At 42.5% G+C, this 22,765-nt stretch overlaps 1 protein-coding gene across 1 annotated transcript in view; it reads left to right on the plus strand.

Annotated features, from left to right (window-relative positions):
- The first annotated feature begins 355 nt into the window (after positions 1 to 355).
- The window catches only part of LOC127619193 (bone morphogenetic protein 7-like), an 82,573-nt gene continuing 60,163 nt past the window's right edge, over positions 356 to 22,765 (plus strand). Inside the window, exon 1 of the mRNA XM_052091997.1 lies at positions 356 to 1,018. Within this exon, the coding sequence (XP_051947957.1) occupies positions 619 to 1,018 (400 nt within the window). The 5' untranslated portion in view covers positions 356 to 618. The remainder of the gene's footprint in view (positions 1,019 to 22,765) is intronic.

A 22,765-nucleotide genomic window follows, 5' to 3' on the forward strand; every position in this document is an offset into this window, starting at 1 on the left:
TCTCCTTGATTTTTGGAAATTCTGATTGTAATCTGTGCCCTCAAGTAAGTTCTCCAGCACTACAGCTAATAACAACAGTATAATTCACTCTCCTTGACATGTTGATATCGTTTGTACACAGCGAGACGCGCGTCAGAGCAACATATTGTTGCCGCAGGTGCATTTCTAAAAACGGGCATCCATGAGGTGCGTAAACAGCCTCCACCCATCATTACTGCTCAGAGACAAGCATCTGCAGACTCAGAGATAACCCGACGCCCTCGAAGTTATCACTCGCCTCCGTTCTCATACCTCCCACTCCGTTAAGAGCTTTGTTCGCGGAACACTTTGCTCCTCCCTGTGCAGAGCGCCTCCTCAAGTTTGCCATCTGTACTCAGAACACGCGTCGGGCTCTCAGTGCGTCTCTGCAGGTTGCGCGCTCCAGAAAAACGCATTGGAAGACGCAACCGGTTATAAGTGTGTAATTTAATGCGCTTGTCAATTTTAAAGGGAAATTGTTCTCGAGTGGCCGAAATGTGGGAACAAAATATCAAGTAGTACCAGCGATAACGTTTCAATCACCATTTATTTGGATTGGCTCATTTATTTATCTGAGACTCTGTGCGCAAAAGTGATATCATGGTTTCGTTGCTGGATTTGAGCGCTCTTGTTTTGCTGCTCGTATGGGGATACTGCGTCCTGGCGGACACGGTCTTTACGAACTTTACTTTGGACAACGAGGTCCACTCTAGTTTCATCCACCGGCGCTTAAAGAGTCAAGAGCGCCGGGAGATGCAGCGGGAGATCCTGTCAATCCTCGGGTTACCGCACCGGCCGCGGCCGCACCTCCACGGCAAGCATAACGCCGCGCCGATGTTCATGCTGGATCTGTACAATGCCATGTCTACTGAGGGAGACGAGGAGGGATTCTCGTACCCATACAAACCCGTTTTCACCACTCAGGGACCGCCAATCGCGACTCTTCAGGACAACAACTTCTTGAACGACGCGGACATGGTCATGAGTTTCGTTAATCTAGGTAAGTTCCCCGCGCACCACCCGGCGAGCGCGCACTGACAGTCATGAGTCCTTCTTAAAAGTGGAATATCATGATGGGAATCTGTTTTCTTTTTGATAAGGGATTGAAATAAAGCACTTTAAAATAATAATATAATAGGAAATGAAAACTTGTTGACCTTTAAACCATTTAATAAGATGGCTCCTCTTTGACTCTTCTTGTTTTGGCATTTACAGGAAAGACCTGCCACAGAAATTAGATAATAACAGGGCTGAGTGAATAATAACAGGCCAAAGAATGGGGATTTTTTCCCCCCCTAGATATATGATTTGCTCCTGGGCCAAATATCTTGCATAGTTCTCTACTCATTGTTTGTTTGATTTTATTAGACCACTTATCTGCGCAAAGTCATAACCTTGGCGTGATTTCTAAGCCCGTAATGCCGGTGAACACAAACCTATATTTTCATTGTGTGTTTTTGGGCATGATAATAAAGCGCTGTCGCATTCCCAAGCGTCTGCTGTCTCAGGGCCAGCTGTGTCCTCCGCTAATGTTCAGGTGTTTGGGGTTTGCTGTCAGGGAGCTCAACGGTCTCTTTATCTTCAGTTATTTTACCCTCTGCAGTGATATCAGCTGACAGAGGCACAAGTGTTTTGTTAAGTACAAAGTACGTCTCATGACTCGTTTGCTCAGCTGTCTAGTGAAGAGAAGTGTATGGGACCGTTCACACAGGACAGCCAGTCCGAGCGTTCCTTACAAAATTTACCATAATTTCTGCCAAAATTATATGGTTAAATAATTATTGTTATTGATGCCACTGTAAAAACATAATACATTAATATTTAAATATTTAATTTGCATGAATGCATTAAAATGGGATCTTTTTCAAAGAGTTTAAGAACCTTTCAGAGTCTTTTTTGTAAATATATAATGTATTACATTGATGGCTAAGATACACTTATCATAGTTTCTGACAAAATTAATTGTAAAATAACTTAATATGCATAATAATCAATAATCAAACAGTGCAAGAGCGTTTCATAATCTGTCCTTTTTTATTGTAAAAAGATTGTTGAGTAAATTACTAAAATGTAATCCACTACAAATGGCTAACTACTAACGACAACTAAAATTACATTGAGATTACTCTACTGATAACTTCGTTGAAAAAGTAATCACATTGTTAATTACTCTACTTTTAAGTTACTTTCTAAAGCACGTTTTTCCACTCAACAAATGTAAAAATAATGTATTTTTTCTCTTCGTTCATTGTCGCACAACCTTCAGCTTTTGCAGAAAAGCAAAGAGACGTACATATGAACATATTAATTCACATTTTAAATGTATTACACATAAATTATATTTCTTAGAAATATTTGTAACCCAAGTAATGTACTTAAAACAAATTACTTTAACTGAAAGTCAGTCACTGTTATCCGATAACAAGAATTTAAAATATAATGCATTACACTACTTTTTGTGCCTAAAAGTAATCAGATTACAGTAACATATTACTTTATAATCCAATTACACCCAACATTGGCAATAACATTAACTGTTGTAACTTTTTGTAACAGGGCAACAGAACAGAACCGAAAGCATGGGTCTCCTTAGGAGCCGTTCACATCGAAAGCATTTTGAGTCAGTCTGCAAATAATTTATTTATTTTTTCCTTTATTAACATGTGCTAGACTAGAGGTTATCAATCTTTTTTACTTCAAATTCCGCACTGTCCAAGAAAATATTTGAGGGCCTCCTCACCCTGGAATTTAGGAGAGTGAATAGGTAAAATAACTAATCACAATGCATTTAGTGATTCTATAGGTTTTTGGTGGTTTTTAGCATCCCAAAATTAATTTAGATTATTTTAATATAAATTACTCGAAGTTCAGTCATGAAACTCTGCATGGCACAAGTTGATAGGTTCTTTGAACTTGTTATATGTTAGTAAATCGGCCCGCTCACATGTGATGTACAGGTTCCTACTCAACTGTTAGAGCCTGGAGCTAGCAATGGCAAGATAGCAGGTTTGATTTCCAGAGAACGCACAAACTGATAAAATGTATATCTTGAATGCAATGTATGTCAATTTCGATAAAAGTGTTTGTCAAATGTGGACTAATTGCAATTTGTTTTTTTCCCCAGTTTTCAGAAAACTGCCCAAATGAAAATGTAAAAAAATCCAAATCAAATAAATAAATAATTAAATGCATTTTAGCCCTCACAGATGTGCTTGTCCATAGACATTCAGTCAAATGTTCAGTTCATGCACCACCCCTGTTGTTTCACAGAATATTTCATATTTATCGCGATTAATCAAGATTTTGAAAAAGCCAACATTTTTCTCTCTCTCTATATATATATATTTATTTTCCCTTCATAATGCACTTATTTCCTTGTTATGAAAGAAAATAAAACTATATTTTACAATTATGTTTTTTTTATTTTTCAATCAAAGCCTTCAACAATATGAAGATAGAAATGCACTAAAATATCCCCAATTCAAGTAACATTAAAAATTTCACTAAGTCTATGTGGGAGTTTGACTAATAGAAAGAACTAGTACACTGATTGGTTGCATATTCATTGCAATGGGCATTAAATCTCTTACATTTCATCCTTCTCAATGTTAATCAGCTGGCACTGTGGCTATCCACTTTCGCGTTCATGATTTGATTAAGGGCATCAACACCAGCGTTGAGCATTGCTTTGAAATCCTCATGAAAAGCGTTTGCAAACATCTCTTTCTCCATTTTCGTGATAGTTAAGACTTGACGTGCTTCTGTGTTAAATACATTGAACCTTACAGAAACCCTGCTCTGACAAGTGTATATGCGGGTTTATGCTTTATTAATGGTAAATGCATTTATCGTGATTAAGAAAAATGAAACTTTTAATTGCTTTTATTAAAAATGATTTGCATGTGTTAATGCGTTAACTTTGACAGCTCAAATTTTGTAATAATTCTGAGTCATCTTGCAGAGGTTGGAAGTTTCCTGAGGCCCCCTAGCTGGCCCCGACCCCCTGCTTAAGAACCACTGCGTAGTGGCGTCTCATGGATTTTTCAGCATCTGTTTTTCAGATGCTGTGTCAAGTTAAAAACAATTTAAACTTTTAAAAGTAAGTCTTGAGACACATGCATTCTTAATATACATTGCACTAGGGCAAATCGTTATCGTCAACCAAACAGCATGACGGCAGTCCTATAAAATGTCCGTATGATGTATGTGTACTTAGAACAACAATTAAAAAAAAAGAAATGCAGACGAACGTCCTGTGTGAACGCTCCCTATGTTACCATTCATGTTGCTATTTGTCATCCACCTTAACCTCCACCTCAAACCCCTTCACCAACCCCACCTAAAGTAACATTGTTGACATTGCCTAACTTTTCTTGGCTGAATGTTTTATAAGCACCTGGCTTGTCTTATCAATGAGTCTCTTAGTTTCCTCATTAAATCGTCATCATCTGCACGCAAGTACAACACTGCCATGCAAGGTGTGATTTATTGCTTGATAAGAGCAGTTATGTTGTTAAGGGTGTGATGTGTGTCATTGTTTATTGGTTTAATGGGTCCACAGTTGGATACAATGGTTCAGCGATTATCTGAATTATTTTTAAGGTATAAAAGTCATGTTAGATAAGAGTTAAAATGTGGTTACACTGTTTATAAACCCCAGTTTTTAGTTTGGTGATTATGTTTAATACAATTTTGCAAGTATGTAACCAGATACCCAGAGTGGGTTGGAAAAATGTCCCCTCTGTTTTTATCAATATCTATGGTAGTTGCAGCCCTGGATTTATGTTATTTATGTTCATGGTGCATCCAATGTTGACGGCATTAAAACAACAGTAGGATTGAATACAGTTTTCATTTTATGAGCTTCCAGAGTTTCAAAAACTGATGTGTGTGTGTGTGTGTGTGTGTGTGTGTGTGTGTGTGTGTGTGTGTGTGTGTGTGTGAGTGTGAGTGTATGACTACAGGGTGGGAGGTGACGGTGTTTCTTATTCTGCAATGTGTAATTATCCAGAGGACTGCTGTATTGTGCCTATTTTGGACATGCACCGACACAGATGGATTTGACCACAGAGGCTTGCAGAATCAAGGGCCTCTCTCTCTTTCTGCTTAGCTTTTTCTCTTTTCCTGAGGAGAGACACCAGCTTTAAAGCAAACAACCTGTCATAGCACACTATTCAACCAAACCCCCTCCGCTGAAACTGCCACAGCGCACCTTTTATATTAAATACAATGTCAACAGAGATTTTTCCCTTTGGCATACTACAGAAAGAATGTGCAGATATATGTACATATTCAATTCATTTTCACAATGGTTACATAGTTGTTATATTGCATCAGGCTCAGAGAAAATGGTGTGAATGCCATACGATATGACTGTTTTGGTTTTTCACTGAATCTGTGATCCATAAACCTGACAGTCAATCATAACAAAGATGTTTCACATAAGCTAAAAGGAAAACACTAGAAAACAAATGAGTTCACACAAACCATATGTGACTCCAATAAAGTATAAAAACTCAATGTTTACTGAAATATGATTTAAATTACCATGACTTTTCCTTTACCTTGACCATTCTGGTTGTTTGTGATTACCGGATAAGGATTTTAAAAAATCAGGCTGGTAATTTGTTAATAAATCATTCAGACCAATTTAGAAATCTTACCACTGATTCTTTGAAAATAACTGACATTAAAGAATAACTGACGTTCACACACACACACAAACACACACACACACACACACACACACACACACACACACACACACACTCACGTTGTGTTTCCATGTTTTATGGGGACTTTCCATAGACATAATGGTTTTTATACTGTACAAACGTTATATTCTATCCCTAAACCTAACCCTACCCCTAAACCTAACCCTCACAGAAAACATTCTGCATTTTTACATTTTCAAAAAACATAATTTAGTATGATTTATAAGCTGTTTTCCTCATGGGGACTGACAAAATGTCCCCACAAGGTCAAACATTTCGGGTTTTACTATCCTTATGGGGACATTTGGTCCCCACAAAGTGATAAATATACGCTCACACACACACACACACACACACACACACACACACACACACACACACATGCGCACGCAATATCTAGCAATATCTTAAATACATATTTTAGAGCATAACTGAAAAAATTATTCTGTTAACTATAGAAATTTACACTAATTTGTAAAGATTTTAGTGATATACTGTATGACTTTTCCCACTGGAAAGCACCATTTTGAAATTCCCTCATTGTTCCAGGTTTTCCATGCCCATGGTAACCTTGTAAATAGCAACGTTTCGGTCAAATACTTTTTTAGGCATCTTTCTGAAAGGAAAAGAAAGATAACATGCATTGATTGGATGCATCCTGCAAATGTGTCCTTATATGGGATTATCCATTTCACAGCTTGGTTAAAACAAACCCTGTTTTCCGTGATGCAGCCGTTGGCTAAGGTATGCTCAAGGTGGGTGAATAGAAGCTTTGTGAGTTCAGTGTCTGAAACTCGTGATTATATCAGTCTTATTTAATCTTTCAGAAATATAAGGATTTACCCGGTGCCATTTACGGAAAAAGAGAGTTTGAGAAAGTCACAATAATGATCCTTGAAAGACAAGGGACCCTAAGGCAGCTGTTTTTCTGCCTTGCTAACCACTTTCAATCCTTGTATTTTTATTACTAATTTTGCAATATCACATAGAAAATGCTGGATGGAAATACCAAGATGCTTATAAAATGTCTAGAAATATGCATAAAAACATAAAAACTGGATAAATGTTTTATTAAGTAAGAAGACGTGCATAAACAATGGTGGAGATACATTTACCAAATAAATACCTTGATGCATATAAAAAAGAAATATTACTTTGCCTCAACAAGTCATGTTACTGAATAATTCACTCATAACTGGACTAAACAGTGGTAATTTATAACATTTAATAAAAGAACCACAGGTTTCACCAGTGGCTACAACTTCTGTTTCCATTTCACAACAAGTTCCTTATAAGTGACAGTTTTGTTCTCTTTAAAATATGGGTTGGAATCAATAATTTACTTGCAAATTGCTTTCGAAATAATCAGATTTTTTCGCTTTGATACAAAGACTAAACTAAACTGACTAAACAGGCAGCATTTTCTATAAAGGTAGCTCCTAAGGAAACTTTCTTCAAACAGGCTTCCATGGCTCTATAATGTAACTTCTACTGTACATCTAATGATCTGTAAAAGATTGAAGTGAGCTTTAGACCCCGTTTTCACGTATTAAGATGCGTTTCGGGTGATCCGATCACATGTGGTCAGCCCTAAATACAGGTCTAAACAGGGTCTAAAATGTTTTGTGAACAGATAAAAACAAAACAAAACATATGAATGTGGTTGAAAATGCATGCGACCACATTTGAGGTGTAAATGCTAATCCGTCCTGTATGCGTCCTAGGAGCAGTGAAGCCCCACCCCTCACTTGTCAGTCAACCACAGCACTAAAACAAGAGTTTAAAATTTGCAGATCTGAAGTTTAAAAAAGTGGATACATAAACAATCACGAGAGGGATCTTATTTAGTGCATCTGATATCAACAAAGATGACAAGCACGGACACCTGAAGCTCCTTTAATACAGGTAATCCACTAAAATAATGGATAATTCTACTTCACATATTGTGTTTGTGTTTAGATTACATTTAATCTAAGCACAAATCGGCTTGCATCGTCCATAGACACAGAGCACAAGCTGATAGGTCTGTTGACATGTTACCTGTCAGCCAGTCAACATGCATATTTTAAGTTTGCCTAACATTTAAATTGCCTCAGTTGTTTGCATATAAGCTGGTTTCACTGCAGAATGCTACGAATTTTCTTTCTCTGAAACCCTCCTCCGCCCCAGCCTCACAGGTCTAGTTCTGCTTCAAGATGGTTGTATATGTGTTTAATTGTGCAACAGCTACATTTTTTGCTGGTGAACATCATGGCTTTTCTCATCCACCTGTTAGACCAGAAACAAACCAGCACTAACCAGCATGGGCCAACTTGTCTTTTAAGTCTGCTTCTTCAGCTAATCTTTTAAGCATTGTACCTTCATACACCTTCAAACACAGCCAATGTTTTTAGAGCAGCTGACTTGCTTTTCATGTATGTTGTTGAGAATGTATAGATTTTTCGCCTTCCATTTTGTTTATTTGTACTCTTTCCTTCTAAAGCTGGGTGGCATTGGCCCCTTCTTAAATATTATGACAATAGTTGTGGGTCTGATTTCACAGATACCCCTCTAAAGCATGGTAGGGAGATCTGGTGAATGACAGGCTCTAAAGAAGTTTTGTTAGTCATGGCTGGACCCTTTATTTTTTTTTCTGCAAAAGTTTCATGAGCCGGAGGCCCAATTCAAGACAGACATATGGGTGTCTTACTACTCCAAGACTATTTATCTTTTTGTGTATCCAATGAAGTGCATTTTAGTTCCAGCATGCAGGTGTCACTCACTAAAACTGTTTGTAGTAACACTGGAGGCAAAGACTTTGTACTTGGGTAGCTTTCAGAGTTTTATAGAGCCAGCTTTTTTTAAGGACTGTGACTTAAAGGTTTTTGAGTAATGTTCTGTCAATCGTTGTATCAGTCGTTGTAAAGGGGCACAGGACATTTTGTCTCTGAGTCACCTTAGTAAAAAGCCCAGATGTGTAAATGACTTAAGGCATGTATGTAAAATGTAAATGCAACATGCCTCACGCAACACAAGACAATGCTGCGGAGGGCGTGTGAACACACCAGGGAGCCAATACATGCTTTTCAGTGTGTGAAATGCCGGGGTAGGATTCCTTCGGAAAAGAGTATGCTACACAGTCATCTAATACGATCATTTTAAAGGGATAGTTCCCCCAAAAATGAAAATTCTGTCATCATTTACTCACCTTGATGTCTTTCCAAACCCTTATGACTTTCTATCCAATCTGTAAAAAGAAAAGTTTTGGGGAATGGAGAATAGGGTTTCTAAAGCTCCAAAAAGGGGCAAAAAACACCATATAAATAGTCCAAATGACTCATGCACTATATTCCAAGTCTTCTGAAGCAATAAGATAGCATTGTGTCGTGTCCAGGCTCACAAAATTAAAGTGAATGCTGACCACGTCTATGCCAAATTGCCAAAAAGAACAAAAAGTTCAAAAGAGTCCCAACTCTATATTCCAAGTCTTTTGAAGCCATCTTTTTTGAATTGCTTATGTGTGATGTACTGGTATATATATATACTAGTAAGGATTTTTGCAGTCTGGCAATCAGTGTCACACATTCCTGGAAAGCAGAAAATATATCAATAAGGTCTTTAATTGAGTCTGTCACACTACTTTGCAGCTTATTCTTTTGAAGCCAAAATGTCCTTTTGAGTGAGGTCTCCAATCCAAGCGTGTCAGGACATATACATGCATGTCAAAAGGGAGAACTATAATTCTGACCAACAAAATATTATCTCTTACACTGTCTCTCTTTTCACTTTATGTCGAAGCTGAGCAGCAGAAGTCCAGGGGAATGACGGCATCGAAGGGCCGAGATTGTGCAGGAAATGGGTGGGAAAGGATATAAGGAGGAGAAGGGGTTCTGATTGGAAATATAGGACATAGTCAAAGAGGGGCCTGCTGTGTAGTCATTGCTATTTTATTCTTTTTTATTGGTTTTCCTGCATATTTTAGGAGAAATGGCAGAAAGACAAAAGTCCATATTCTAGCCCCCATTTCATGAGTGTATGCATGTGCAGAGCACACTTCATTTTTTGTATGTCATGGTCAATAGAAGATCAACACTTTATAGCAAAAATACAGTATTTAGAATGTCAAGTATTGAGATCTGTACCAAAACCTTGTGAGTTGTCTTATTGGCCAGTGCATATATCTAAGACAGCTTGCTAATTGATTTGGAAGCACCTCACGATGGCACAATACTATAAAGGCACGATGCAATAATAATTATAGAAATACACAGCACACATAATTATTGAGCAAAATAATTATATTTAATTATAATTACTCGTTGTCACAAGTGCTATTTCTCAGTTTTGATAAGATTTGGAGTAGAAAGTCCAATTGCTCAAATGTTGTGTTATCACACATATAAAAACCCTTTTAAATTAAAATGATTTTTGTGAGTGCTACCCTCCGAAGTACATTTTCACTAACATCAGCGAACATCAAATCAGACTGGTAAGATTTAACTATATTATAAAGACAGATTAACATTAATACAATAAAATGTATTTATTGTGTAACTATAATGTTTTGCAAAATTCTCACAAGATTCAAATTTGCTGCTTCTGAGGTTGAGGTAGGGGTAGGGTTTAGATTAGGGTTAGGTTTAGGGTTTGGGGTAAGGTTAACAATGTATCTACATATGTAATTCAATTCAGTAACAGTGGCAAGAAATAGTACGTGAACCCTTTGGAATTACCTGCATGTATATAGAAATTTGCAGTGTTGGGGAGTGGTTAACTACAAGTAGTGTGTAACGATTACCCTGTCTTGTTTCTCTGTTGCCCTTTTGTTTACCATTTGTTGTCACTTTTGCATTTCTTAGTTTTCACTTTAGTCCCTTATGTAACTCCATAGTCCTTGTTAGCGTTCGTGTTCACTGTTCATTGTTTACACCTCCCCCTGTTAATTTGCCTTTGGTTTCTGTTAATCACCTTGTTATCTTGTTTGAGTTCTGTTCTTTCATTGGCCCCTTTTCCCATGTTTGTGTATTTATACCCCGTGTCTTTGTTCAAGTCTTTATCGATCGTCGTTTGATGTTTGCCTGACGTTTGCGTCTCTCCCTTGTTCCCTGTTTGTCTCTACCGTGATTACCTTATCTAGTTTATGTTTTCTTTTCCCCATCGTGGGTTGTTCTTTTGTTCATTTAGTGTTTTGTTATCAAATAAACTCTAACTGCGTTTGGATCCGCATCTCTTCGTCAGCCTCATTATTCAGACTTAACAGAACGGTCGATCACTATGGATCCAGCAGGTTGCCGGTTGCTCAACCTCAAACAAGAGGGCCGCCCTGTTGAAGACCACATCAGAGACTTCCTCGCGCTGGCGAAGTTCACAGACTTCTCGGACTCAGCCCTGGTGGTCTTCTTCAGGGACACCTTACACGGTTGGCTCAGGGAGCGTTTGCCGCCGGCAACGCTTGGTTGGACTCTCCACGACTTCCTGGAGGCGACCTTACTGGTCTGCGGCTCACCCTACACCGTGGTCTTCGCCGAGGAGGATTCCACCTCTCCTCCCACTGTGGTGACTCCCCAATCGTCCTTGGCGCTTCCTGTCGCACCAGCCCCACCTGTCAGCGAGCCCGTCCCCACGCCAGTCGCCTTCCATGAGCCAGCGCGGCCCACTGCGTCTGCCCGGAGGAGGGAGAGAAGACGGGCTTCCGCCTCCCGGCCCGCGCCAGCCCCGGTCTGCGAGCCAGAGCCCACGCATGTCACGGTGAGCGAGCTAAAGCCCACGCATGTCACCGTGAGCGAGCCTGAGCCCTCGACCATCCCCGAGCCAGTGCCTGTAGCCTCAAACGTCAATGAGCCAGTGCCGTTAGCCTCAAACGTCAATGAGCCAGTGCCGTTAGCCTCAAACGTCAATGAGCCAGTGCCTGTAGCCTCGACTGTCCCTGAGCCAGCGCCTGTAGCCTCGACTGTCCCTGAGCCAGCGCCTGTAGCCTCGACCGTCCCTGAGCCAGCGCCTGTAGCCTCGACCGTCCCTGAGCCAGCGCCTGTAGCCTCGACCGTCCCTGAGCCAGTGCCAGTAGCCATCGACCGTCCCTGAGCCAGTGCCAGTAGCCATGACCGTCCCTGAGCCTGTGCCAGTAGCCATGACCGTCCAAGAGCCAGTGCCAGAAGCCATGACCGTCCAAGAGCCAGTGCCAGAAGCCATGACCGTCCAAGAGCCAGTGCCAGTAGCCATGACCGTCCAAGAGCCAACGCAAGTGGTCGTGCCCATCCTAGAGCCAGCACCTCTCGAGCCTTCTAGGGCTCCCCCTCCCGAGCTTTCCAGAGCTCAGCCATCCGAGTTTCCCGAGCTTTCCAGAGCTCAGCCATCCGAGTTTCCCGAGCATTCCAGAGCTCAGCCATCCGAGTTTCCCGAGCTTTCCAGAGCTCAGCCATCCGAGTTTCCCGAGCTTTCCAGAGCTCAGCCATCCGAGTTTCCGAGCTTTCCAGAGCTCAGCCATCCGAAGTTTCCGAGCTTTCCAGAGCTCCGCCTTCCGAGTTTCCGAGCTTTCCAGAGCTCCGCCTTCCGAGTTTCGAGCTTTCCAGAGCTCCGCCTCCCGAGCTTTCCAGAGCTCCGCCTCCCGAGCTTTCCAGAGCTCCGCCTCGAGCTTCCAGAGCTCGCCTCTCAAGCCTCTCGAGCCTTCCAGGGCTCCGCCTCTCAAGTCTCTCGAGTCTTCCAGGGCTCCGTCTCTCAAGCCTCCCGAGCTTTCCAGAGCTCCGCCTCCCGAGCTTTCTAGAGCTCCGCCTCCCGAGCTTTCCAGAGCTCCGCCTCTCAAGTCTCTCGAGTCTTCCAGGGCTCCGTCTCTCAAGCCTCCCGAGCTTTCCAGAGCTCCGCCCTCCGAGCTTCCCAGAGCCCCACCTCTCAAGCCTCTCGAACCTCCCAGGGCTCCGCCTCTCAAGCCTCTCGAGCCTCCTAGGGCTCCGCCTCTCAAGTCTCTCGAGTCTTCCAGGGCTCCGTCTCTCAAGCCTCCCGAGCTTTCCAGAGCTCCGCCCTCCGAGCTTCCCAGAGCTCCACCTCTTAAGCCTCTCGAGCCTTCCAGGGCTCCGCCTCTCGAGCCTCCCAGGGCTCCACCCCTCAAGCCTCTCGAGCCTCCCAGGGCTCCGCCCCTCAAGCCTCTCGAGCCCTCCAGGACTCCGCCCCTCAAGCCTCTCGAGCCTTCCAGGGCTTCGCCTCTCGAGCCTCCCAGGGCTCCGCCTATCAAGCCTCTCGAGCCTCCCAGGGCTCCGCCCCTCAAGCCTCTCGAGCCTTCCAGGGCTCCGCCTCTCAAGCCTCTCGAGCCTCCCAGGGCTCCGCCTCTCAAGCCTCTCGAGCCTCCCAGGGCTCCGCCTCTCAAGCCTCTCGAGCCTCCCAGGGCTCTGCCCCTCAAGCCTCTCGAGCCTTCCAGGGCTCCGCCTCTCGAGCCTACCATGGCTCTGCCCCTCAAGCCTTCCAGGGCTCCGCCCCTCAAGCCTCTCGAGCCTTCCAGGGCTCCGCCTCTCGAGCCTTCCAGGGCTCCGCCTCTCAAGCCTCTCGAGGCTTCCAGGGCTCCGCCTCTCAAGCCCCTCGAGCTTCCCAGGGCCCCACCCTTCAAGCCTCTCGAGCCATCCACGGCTCTGCCTCTGAGCCTCCTCCAGAGCCTCCTACGGCTCCGCCTCCCGAGCCTTCTGCGGCTCCGCCTCCAGAGCCTCCTGCAACTCCGCCTACGGGGCCTCCTACGGCTCCGCCTCCAGAGCCTCCGATTGCTCCGCCTCTCGATCCACTCAAGCCTTTGACGGCTCCGCCCCCAGAGCCTCTTGAGCCTCCTACGGCTCCGCCTCTCGAGCCACTCAAGCCTTTGACGGCTGCGCCCCCAGAGCCTCTTGAGCCTCCTACGGCTCCGCCTCTCGAGCCACTCAAGCCTTCGACGGCTCCGCCCTCAGAGTCTCCCGAGCCTCCTATGGCTCCGCCTCCCGAGACTCCTCCGGCTTCGCCTCTCGAGCCACTCAAGCCTTCGATGGCACCGCCTCCCGAGCCTCCTACGGCACCGCCGCTCGAGCCACTCAAGCCTTCGACGGCTCCGCCCTCAGAGCCTCCTATGGCTCCGCCTCCCGAGCCTCCTCCGGCACCGCCTCTCAAGCCACTCAAGCCTTTGGTGACTCCACCCTCAGAGCCTCCTACATCTCTACCCCCAGAGACTCCAGAGTCTTCCTGGTCTCCGCTCCTAGAGCCTCCCACGTTGCCGCCTACCTCGGCTCCGCCTCCTGAGCCTCTTTCAGCTCCACCTCCTGAGCCTCCCGAGCCTCTCCCGGCTCCGCCTCCGAAGCCTCCATTGGCTCCTTCTTCAGAGCTTTCTTCGCCCTCGCCACCTTCGGCTCCACCTCCAGTGGCTCCGCCTTTTGAGCCTTCTACACCATCGCCTCCCTTGGCTCCGCCCAACACTGTTCCGCCTCCTGACCTGCCCAAGGCCTTACCACCTGAGTCTGCCATGGCCCTGCCTAAGCCTCCTTTGGCTCCGCCTCCGAAGTCCTCCTTGGCTCCGCCTCACACGGCTCTGCCAGCCTCAGTCCCGTGGCCTCTTCCCAGGCCCCCTGACCCAGTCCCTATCCGGTGGCCTCCACCCAGGCCTCCTGACCCTGTTCCCGTCCTGAGGCCTTCCCCCAGGCCTCCTGACCCAGTCCCTGTCCATTGGCCTCCTCCCTGGTCCCCCAAACCTGTCCTTGCCCTGTGGCCAGCTCCCAGACCACTGAAACCTGTCCCCACCCGGTCGATACCACCCCGGCCTCCCAAACCTGTCCCTTTGTGCCCCCATGGACTGCCTGGTTGTCCCTTGTGCCCCCGTGGACTGTCTCATCTCCCTTTGTGCCCCCCGTGGACTGTCGCATCTCCCTTTGCGCCCCCGTGGACTGTCTCATTTCCCCTCGTGGCCCCTCCTGCCTGCCCTCTGTGCCCCTTGGACTGCCTCCTTGTTCTTGTGCCCCCCCTGGTCTGCTTGTCTACCCCCGGATTTCCTGCCTGCCCAGTGTTCCCCCCTGGTCTGCCTGTCTACCTATGTGCCCACTTGTACTGTCTGTTTGCCCCTGGTGCCCTCATGTTGTTCTTATGGACTTTTGTCTTTTGTTGTGTGTTTTTTAGGATTGTCTGGAATCCGATCTTTAAAGGGGGGCTATGTAACGATTACCCTGTCTTGTTTCTCTGTTGCCCTTTTTGTTTACCATTTGTTGTCACTTTTGCATTTCTTAGTTTTCACTTTAGTCCCTTATGTAACTCCATAGTCCTTGTTAGCGTTCAGTGTTCACTGTTCATTGTTTACACCTGCCCCTGTTAATTTGCCTTTGGTTTCTGTTAATCACCTTGTTATCTTGTTTGAGTTCTGTTCTTTCATTGGCCCCTTTTCCCATGTTTGTGTATTTATACCCCGTGTCTTTGTTCAAGTCTTTATCGATCGTCGTTTGATGTTTGCCTGATGTTTGCGTCTCTCCCTTGTTCCCTGTTTGTCTCTACCGTGATTACCTTATCTAGTTTATGTTTTCTTTTCCCCATCGTGGGTTGTTCTTTTGTTCATTTAGTGTTTTGTTATCAAATAAACTCTAACTGCGTTTGGATCCGCATCTCTTCGTCAGCCTCATTATTCAGACTTAACATAGTGACGCTACTAACTTAACTACATTTTTCAGTAGCTTGGCAGTAGCTCAGTTGCTTTTTAAACAGTGTAGCTTTTCCAGTAGCTAACTACTTTGTGCAGCAAGTAGCGGTGTCGCGCGAGCAAAAGCTACATTGCGTTCTGTCGAGCCTGCGCGAATCAGCGCGATGCAAGGATATTCTTCTTCTTTTTAGATTACAAACAAATTTTTTGCCATTACTGCCACCTGTTGTTTAATCATTCATCTTGCGGCTAACGATTCACTGATGTACAGAAGTGGTTTGACACACATACACCCATATGATCCATGATGGAGCAAGACGTGGCGGCAGATTTGGAGGATGGAGAAACAACTAACGTTAATTACACATGACCTTATTTGTCCAAGTTCATGTCTCTCAAAGAAACGACAGGTAAAGGTTACACTTTTGTATGCAATCTTTGCAAACCAAAGTTTAAAACGCTGTCTACGTCGAAGACCTCAAGCACAAATTTAAGGACACACATACAGGTGAGTAATGGCCATTTTAAATGTATTAATTATCCTGCTTTATTGCTCTCTATGTTACATCAAATTTCTATTTCTGATTTAATTACAATGACCCACAATGATCTGTACGCCAGTTTGGTAATGAACCTAAAAGACCACTAACGTTTGCGCCATCTTGTCAGTTGAACAAAAAATGTAATCTTTGTTTGTTTATCGCATCGACAAAGGCTTTGATCTAATTAAATTGCTGTATAGATTTGTTGTGACTGGTTTCAGAGCAAACCGAACTGTGCTCACAAGCAGCTTGTGATTCACGTTCTTCTTTCACAGTAAATTCTGCGAGCTCCATCACTGCATGTGAGTGAGTTTAACGTGCTTTTTCAAATACCAGTTACGCTGTTTAACGTTCACATAACTTCCAACATTTGTGTGGGCAGGCAGATAATTACAGCATTTCACTCGATTTGTAATATAAAAGCATTTTTAATGTAATAGAAACGTAAAGGTCTCGTCACAGTTTTCCGCCAAAATAAAATCTCAAGTGTTTAATCCTTTCAAGTGGAGAAATTAAGACAAGTGTTATCATTTAGCTACCTTAGTGTAAAATGAAAATTAATATAAAAAGGAAACATTCCTTTTATGTTGTTGCATGCATGTTGTTGTATATGTTATGTACGCAGTTGTATTATTAGTAGGCTTATATATTTCTGTCTTGTATAATACTAATTTTTAAAGTATGGCATTTAAAATGTGTTTTTCTTTCTATTTTTTTCTCCTTTATACTATAAAACTAAATATTTTACTTAAAACATTCCTCAGACACTTATTCAGTTATTTATAATAGACGTTGTTCAAAACAAGCAAAAGTAGTTTCAATGTAGCTAGCTACTTTTTGATAGTAACTTGTAGTGTAGCTAACTACTTTTCCAAAAGGGTAGCTTGTCTGTAGTTTAACTACTTTAACTAACGAGTAGCTTGTAGCTTGTCAAACTACAGTTTCAGAGTAGCTTCCCCAACACTGGAAATTTGTCTTTAAAACTGGTTTGACCTTCATCTAAGTTACAATATTGAACAGACACAATCTGTTTTAAATAATAACACGCAAATTATTGTATTGTTCTTGTACATACTGAATACATAATTAAAAGATTCACAGTGTAGGTTGGAAAAAGTATGTTAACCATGCCTAGCAAAAAAGAGATCTCAGAAGACCTATGATTAATAATTGTTGCTTTGCATAACGTCAGAATTGGTTACAAAGTTACCTCGAATAGATAAGATATTCATCTGTCCACAGTTAGACAAATTATCTATAAATGGAGACAATTTAGTACTGTGGCTACCAGGGCTGGGCTGGGAAGAGAAGTTGGCCCGGGAGTTTACATGGCAACTGGCCCAAATGTTGTTGAGTGGGGTGGGGGTCTGGGGGGTGTTCGCAGTCCTTTTCTGCATATCGTGGCGCCGTTTTGTGGTCCATTCGGCATGTTTTGCGGCCGACCAACTGGCCCGCATGTTTCTCCCGATGGCTAGTCCGCCTCTGATTGGCCACAAAGTGCTTCGGCCCACGGGAAAATGCCCGGTATGCCAGATTACCAGTCCAGCCCTGGTGGCTTCTCTCCCTAGAAGTGGCCTTCCAGCCAAGATTACTCAAAGGGCACACCACAGAATGCTCAGTGAGGTAAGAATCCTACAGTGACAGCTAAAGACTTAAAGGCATCATTGGTACTGGTTAACATTTCTGTTCATATGTCTACTATATGGAAATCATTAAACAGGCATGGTGTCCATGGCAGGACTCCACGAAGAAAGCCACTGCTTTCCAACAATAACATTGCTATATACCTGAAGTTTTCCAAAGACCACCTTGACACTCCACAACACTTTTGTGGATTGAGGAAACTAAGGTTGAATTGTTTGGGAAGATCATGCAGCACTATATATGATGTAAAAAGGGCACTGCATACCAACATAAAAACATTATCCAAATGGTGAAGTACGGTGGACGGATCATCGTGATTTGGGGCTGCTATACTGCTTCGGGGCCTGGACTGCTTGCCATCATTGAGGGAAAAATTAATTGTCAACTTTATCAATATATCCTACAGGATAATATCAGGGTGGCTGTGCACCAGCTGTAGCTCAGAAAAGGCTAGGCGATGTAGCAGGACAATGACCTTAAACATTTAAGTAAATCCACTACAGAACTGGTTAAAAAAAAACCTTTTGGAGTTGCCCAATCAGGGTCCAGACATTAGAGATGCCATGGAATGGTACAAGAGAGCCATTCACAACAGACATCCTAAGAATATAGCTGAGCAAATGTGTTTCCACCATTGTTTATGCACATCTTCTTTAATAAAACGCTTGTTTGAGGATATTGATGCAAAAGGTCGACCAGTTATTAAATCCAAGGGTTCACTTTTTCACAGCACTGTTAATATTTAATGGGATGTGTTCAATAAAGACTTTACAGAGTATACTTGTTTGTGAGTTGGTATTTTAAGTATATTGTGTTTGTCTATACTTGTGACTTTGATGAAGATGAGATCACATTTTATGACCAATTAATGGTCCTATCCTTCATGAAGGATACATTCATTGCTGAATTAGATTTTGGCCAAAAGAATGTATGCTATCTTAGTAGACAGCACAATTATGCTTCCTATCTTCCTTGCTGTAAAAAAATAAAAAATAAACTGCCTTAAACTGGATTTGTGGGTCTCAAAGCCTGGCAAATCTAGTCTGGTCTACCTAGTGTTCAGCTTGTCCGAAAAACCCCCCAGCAAAACTAGACCAAGCTAGGAGACCAACTATGACCACCAAACTGGTTTAAGGCTGGTTTAATCTGTTTTTCATCATGGTTTTGGAACACACTTCGCTTCGGGAGCACTTCTATGAAGTCTTGTTGTCTTGGTTGGCAGCTCAATGTTGCTTTTGCCTATAGTATTTCAAAATTATTTTAACAGTTTAGTCAGTCAAAAACAAAATTTCTCAGACAGGAAATAGTCTTGATGATCTAATGAGACTCATCCATAACTCATTACACTGCCTCTCTCTGTTAGTGCTCAGACTTCCAGCTGTCTTAGAATAAGATGGAGTGGGTTGAAATGAGTTTGACCTGACCTGACCCCCGTTAGCTCACCCGCGGCCAAACACTTTCCACACATCGTCCGACCCGAGTCCCGTCGAGTGAGGAAATGACCTGTCTGCTACCTGCAACAAGAAAGAGACGTCATTACCCTATCAACTTTTTATGGGTCTGTTTTCCGTCTCTCAACCTCACTAATGCGTTATTGAGAGCGTTAGTCACAGCTCACTCTCATGCAATCCTCTGGCGAGTATGCGAGTGGAATCTCAGATAAAGAGAGAGAGGGAGAGAGAGACCTAAGTACCACACTTGTGTTGGGGGGGTCATAGAATTTAAGCCTCTAATTGATTCCTGCTCTTGTAATAGGTCACAGTTACATCAGCTGGTTTTTCCACAGTCTCTGGAGGAATGTCATCGTAAAATCAAACACAGCTCCTGGCATCATGAGCTACAGATCAGAACACTGTGAATAAAGTTGAATGCATTCACTTGTTTAGCCATTTATACTTAGCAGATGTGAACAGGAAACAGACAGAAGGAACAAACAAAAATCACTAAAGGAATTAAAGGATAGATCACCCAAAAATAAAACACTGTCATCTTACCCTCATGTCATGTGTTTTTTTTGTTTAGTTTATTTGTTTTTCCTGGAACATAAAATGAGTTATCTACCAAAATATAAAGTTGTGTGCAGTAGTTCTCTAAAGCCATATGCTAGAGTGAAGAACAGACAGAAATCTAAGGGTCATTGACAAATAATGTTTTCCAAAGTGACACAAATTAAAATATCGAGTTAAATAACTTTCCACAAGTTTATAGAAATGCAATCTTTGTATCCATGTTGGTTTTACAAAGTATAAAGGAATATTATACAAGAATACAAGTTGAGCTCAAACAACATAATTTGTTTAGATTCGTCCCTCCTTTTCTCTGAAAAAGTAATAATTGAAGATACAGTTAGACACTTACAATTGAAGTGAATGGAGCCAAATTTTGGAGGGTTTAAAACCAGAAACGTGAATCTTGTACTTTTATAAAATCACAAACATTAATTCTTCTATTAAAACTCATGTATTATTTGAGCTGTAAAGATCATCATTAAAACAGTTGCTTTAGGATTTTAGGTTTTTTGACATTACATAGTCACAGAGATGTTCTCAAGTCTTTCATCTGAAGTCTGAGTCAAGTCTGAAGTCTTTTGTCACAAGTCCGAGTCGAGTCTCAAGTCACTAAACGTTACCTCTTTCACGCTTAAAAAAATAAAAATAAAATGCTCTACTTAAAAATTATATTTAAAAAAATTACATTATATAGTCACAATGTATGATCTTTGGAAAATCTGATACTAATAGGAATCTATCTGAACTTGTTAAATTTTATTTTATTTATTACATTTTATTTTATGATTTTTTTTAGTTAGAAGTAATCTTAGACTTAAATACCTTAACCTGTACTGTTTTTTATTTTTTATTTTTTTTAACAAAGGTGCTGCAGTTTTTCTCATGGTTAGTTCAACAAGGATTTGAATGAGCACACACGCAATGCAATATTACTTTTTGGCTCACCGGCGACTTTTTGGCTCACCGGCGGTTTGTGGTATTCTGAAATCACTAGCCACTCAGCATTTTTACTAGCCAAAACCCCTGCCCCACAAAAAGTGATAAAGGTAACTGGAGATGTAACTGCATGCATTTGTTTGGACATTTTATTTGAACAAGAATTATATGAGTTCAGCAGGACACAGGCCTAATGATTTAAGTCACCTTTAGAATATCTGAAGACGAACATGACCTGTTAACTGGAGTAGGACAGAACAAGAGGAAACGTTGTCAATGATATGTCCATTTGTCCTTGGAAGTCCAGATTTTAACCCCTTTAACCATTCTAAATTGTACTTGCCTTCATGAAAGTTTACCATTGTTCTTTCATAACAAATGTATTTGTAATAAGGCCATAACCACATGTCAGACCATGGATGGCTTGACACTACTGTGCTAAGGCTAATTTAGATAAAATTCTGAATCAGAGGCAGAATCAGAATTAACTTTATTGACAAGTATGCTTACACATACAAGGAATTTGTCTTGGTGACAGAAGCTTCCAGTGCACAAACAATACAGCAACAAGACAGAGATAATAATAATTAAAAAAGTGAATAAAACATATAAGTACATACATAAATACAAAATAAGACAAAAATATATATATATATATATACTTTATATACGTATGTACAAATACAAATCTAAGCTGTGTATTGCACATACTTATTGCTCAATAGGGCAGTTTTAACTGTTCATGAGATGGATAGCCTGAGGGAAAAAACTGTTCCTGTGCCTGATGGATCTGGTGCTCAATAATCTGTAGCACCTGCCAGAAGGCAACCGTTCAAAGCAGGGGGCAACCAATAATCCTTTCAGCAGTCCGAACTGTCCTTTGTTGTCTTCAGATGTCTGATTTCATAGCTAAACCAAACCAGACAGTTATTGATGTGCAGAGGACAGACTCAATGACTGCTGAGTAGAACTGCATCAGCAGTGCCTGTGGCAGGTTGAACTTCCTCAGCCAGTGAAGGTCAGCAAAAGTCAATGTGGTTCTCCCACTTCAGGTCCTGTTAGATGATAGGGCTATGTAAAATAGTGCCCAGGAACCTGAATGACTCAACTGCTGCCACAGTGCTGTTTAGAATGGTCCACTACCATCTCCACTGTTTTGAGTTTGTTCAGCTCCAGGTTGTTTTGACTGCACCAGTGAGCCAGCCATTCAACCTCCCATCTGTATACAGACTCATCATCATCGTGCAAACTTAAGGAGCTTGACAGAGGGGCCCTTGGTTGTGCAGTCATTGGTACACAGCGAGAGGAGTAGTGGGGAGAGCACACATCCCTGGGGGACACCAGTGCTGATCATACATGTGCTGGAGGTGAATTTCCCCTGTCTCACTAGCTGCTGCCTGTCTGTCATAAAGCTGGTAATCCACTGACAGACAGACAAGGGAACAGAGAGTTGGTGTAATTTAGTCCAGATAATAGCTGGGATGATGGTGTTGAAAGCTGAACTGAAGTTCACAAAAAGGATCCTTGCATATGTCCCTGGTCTGTCCAGATGTTGCAGGATATGATGCAATCCCATGTTGACTGCATCTTACACAGAAAATTGTGCTCGATAAGCAAATTGAAGGGGATCTAGAAAGGGTCCAGTGATGTCCTTCAGGTGGGCCAACACCAGTCTCTGAAATGACTTCATGAACACAGACATCAGAGTGATGGGTCTGTATTTATTAAGTCCTGTGATTTGGGGTTTCTTTGGGACAGGAATGATGGTGGAATGTTTGAAGTAGTAGGGAAATTCACACTGCTCCAGTGATCTGTTGAAGATCTGTGTGAAGATGGGGGCCAGCTGGTCAGCACAGGATTTTAGACAAGTGAGTGAAATACAATCTGGGCCCTGGTGTCTTGAAGTTAGTGAAGTCTTTCAGGCCTCTCCACACTGATGCAAACACTTCTTTTAGCCACTTTGATTTCCTTATTCAGTGTGTTCCTGGGCTGGCCTGGCCCGATTGTACAAGATTTTATCCCCACTTCTGTAAGAAACCTCTTTGGCCTGACAAAGCTGCCTGAGATTTGCTGTAAACCATGGTTTGTCAATGTTGTGTGTTAAATACGTCCTATTAGGAATGCACATATCCTCACATAAACTGATCTATGATGTCACAGTATCTGTGAGCTCCTCCAGATTGGTGTCTGCAGCCTCAAATACACTCCAATCATTGCAGTCAAAGCAAGTTTGTAGTTCCAGCTCTGCTTCATTGGTCCATCTATTTATAGTCTTTTCTGCAGGTTTAGCTGATTTTA

The sequence above is a fragment of the Xyrauchen texanus genome, chromosome 25, assembly GCF_025860055.1.
Source record: "Xyrauchen texanus isolate HMW12.3.18 chromosome 25, RBS_HiC_50CHRs, whole genome shotgun sequence".
NCBI classification, from domain to species: Eukaryota; Metazoa; Chordata; class Actinopteri; order Cypriniformes; family Catostomidae; genus Xyrauchen; species Xyrauchen texanus.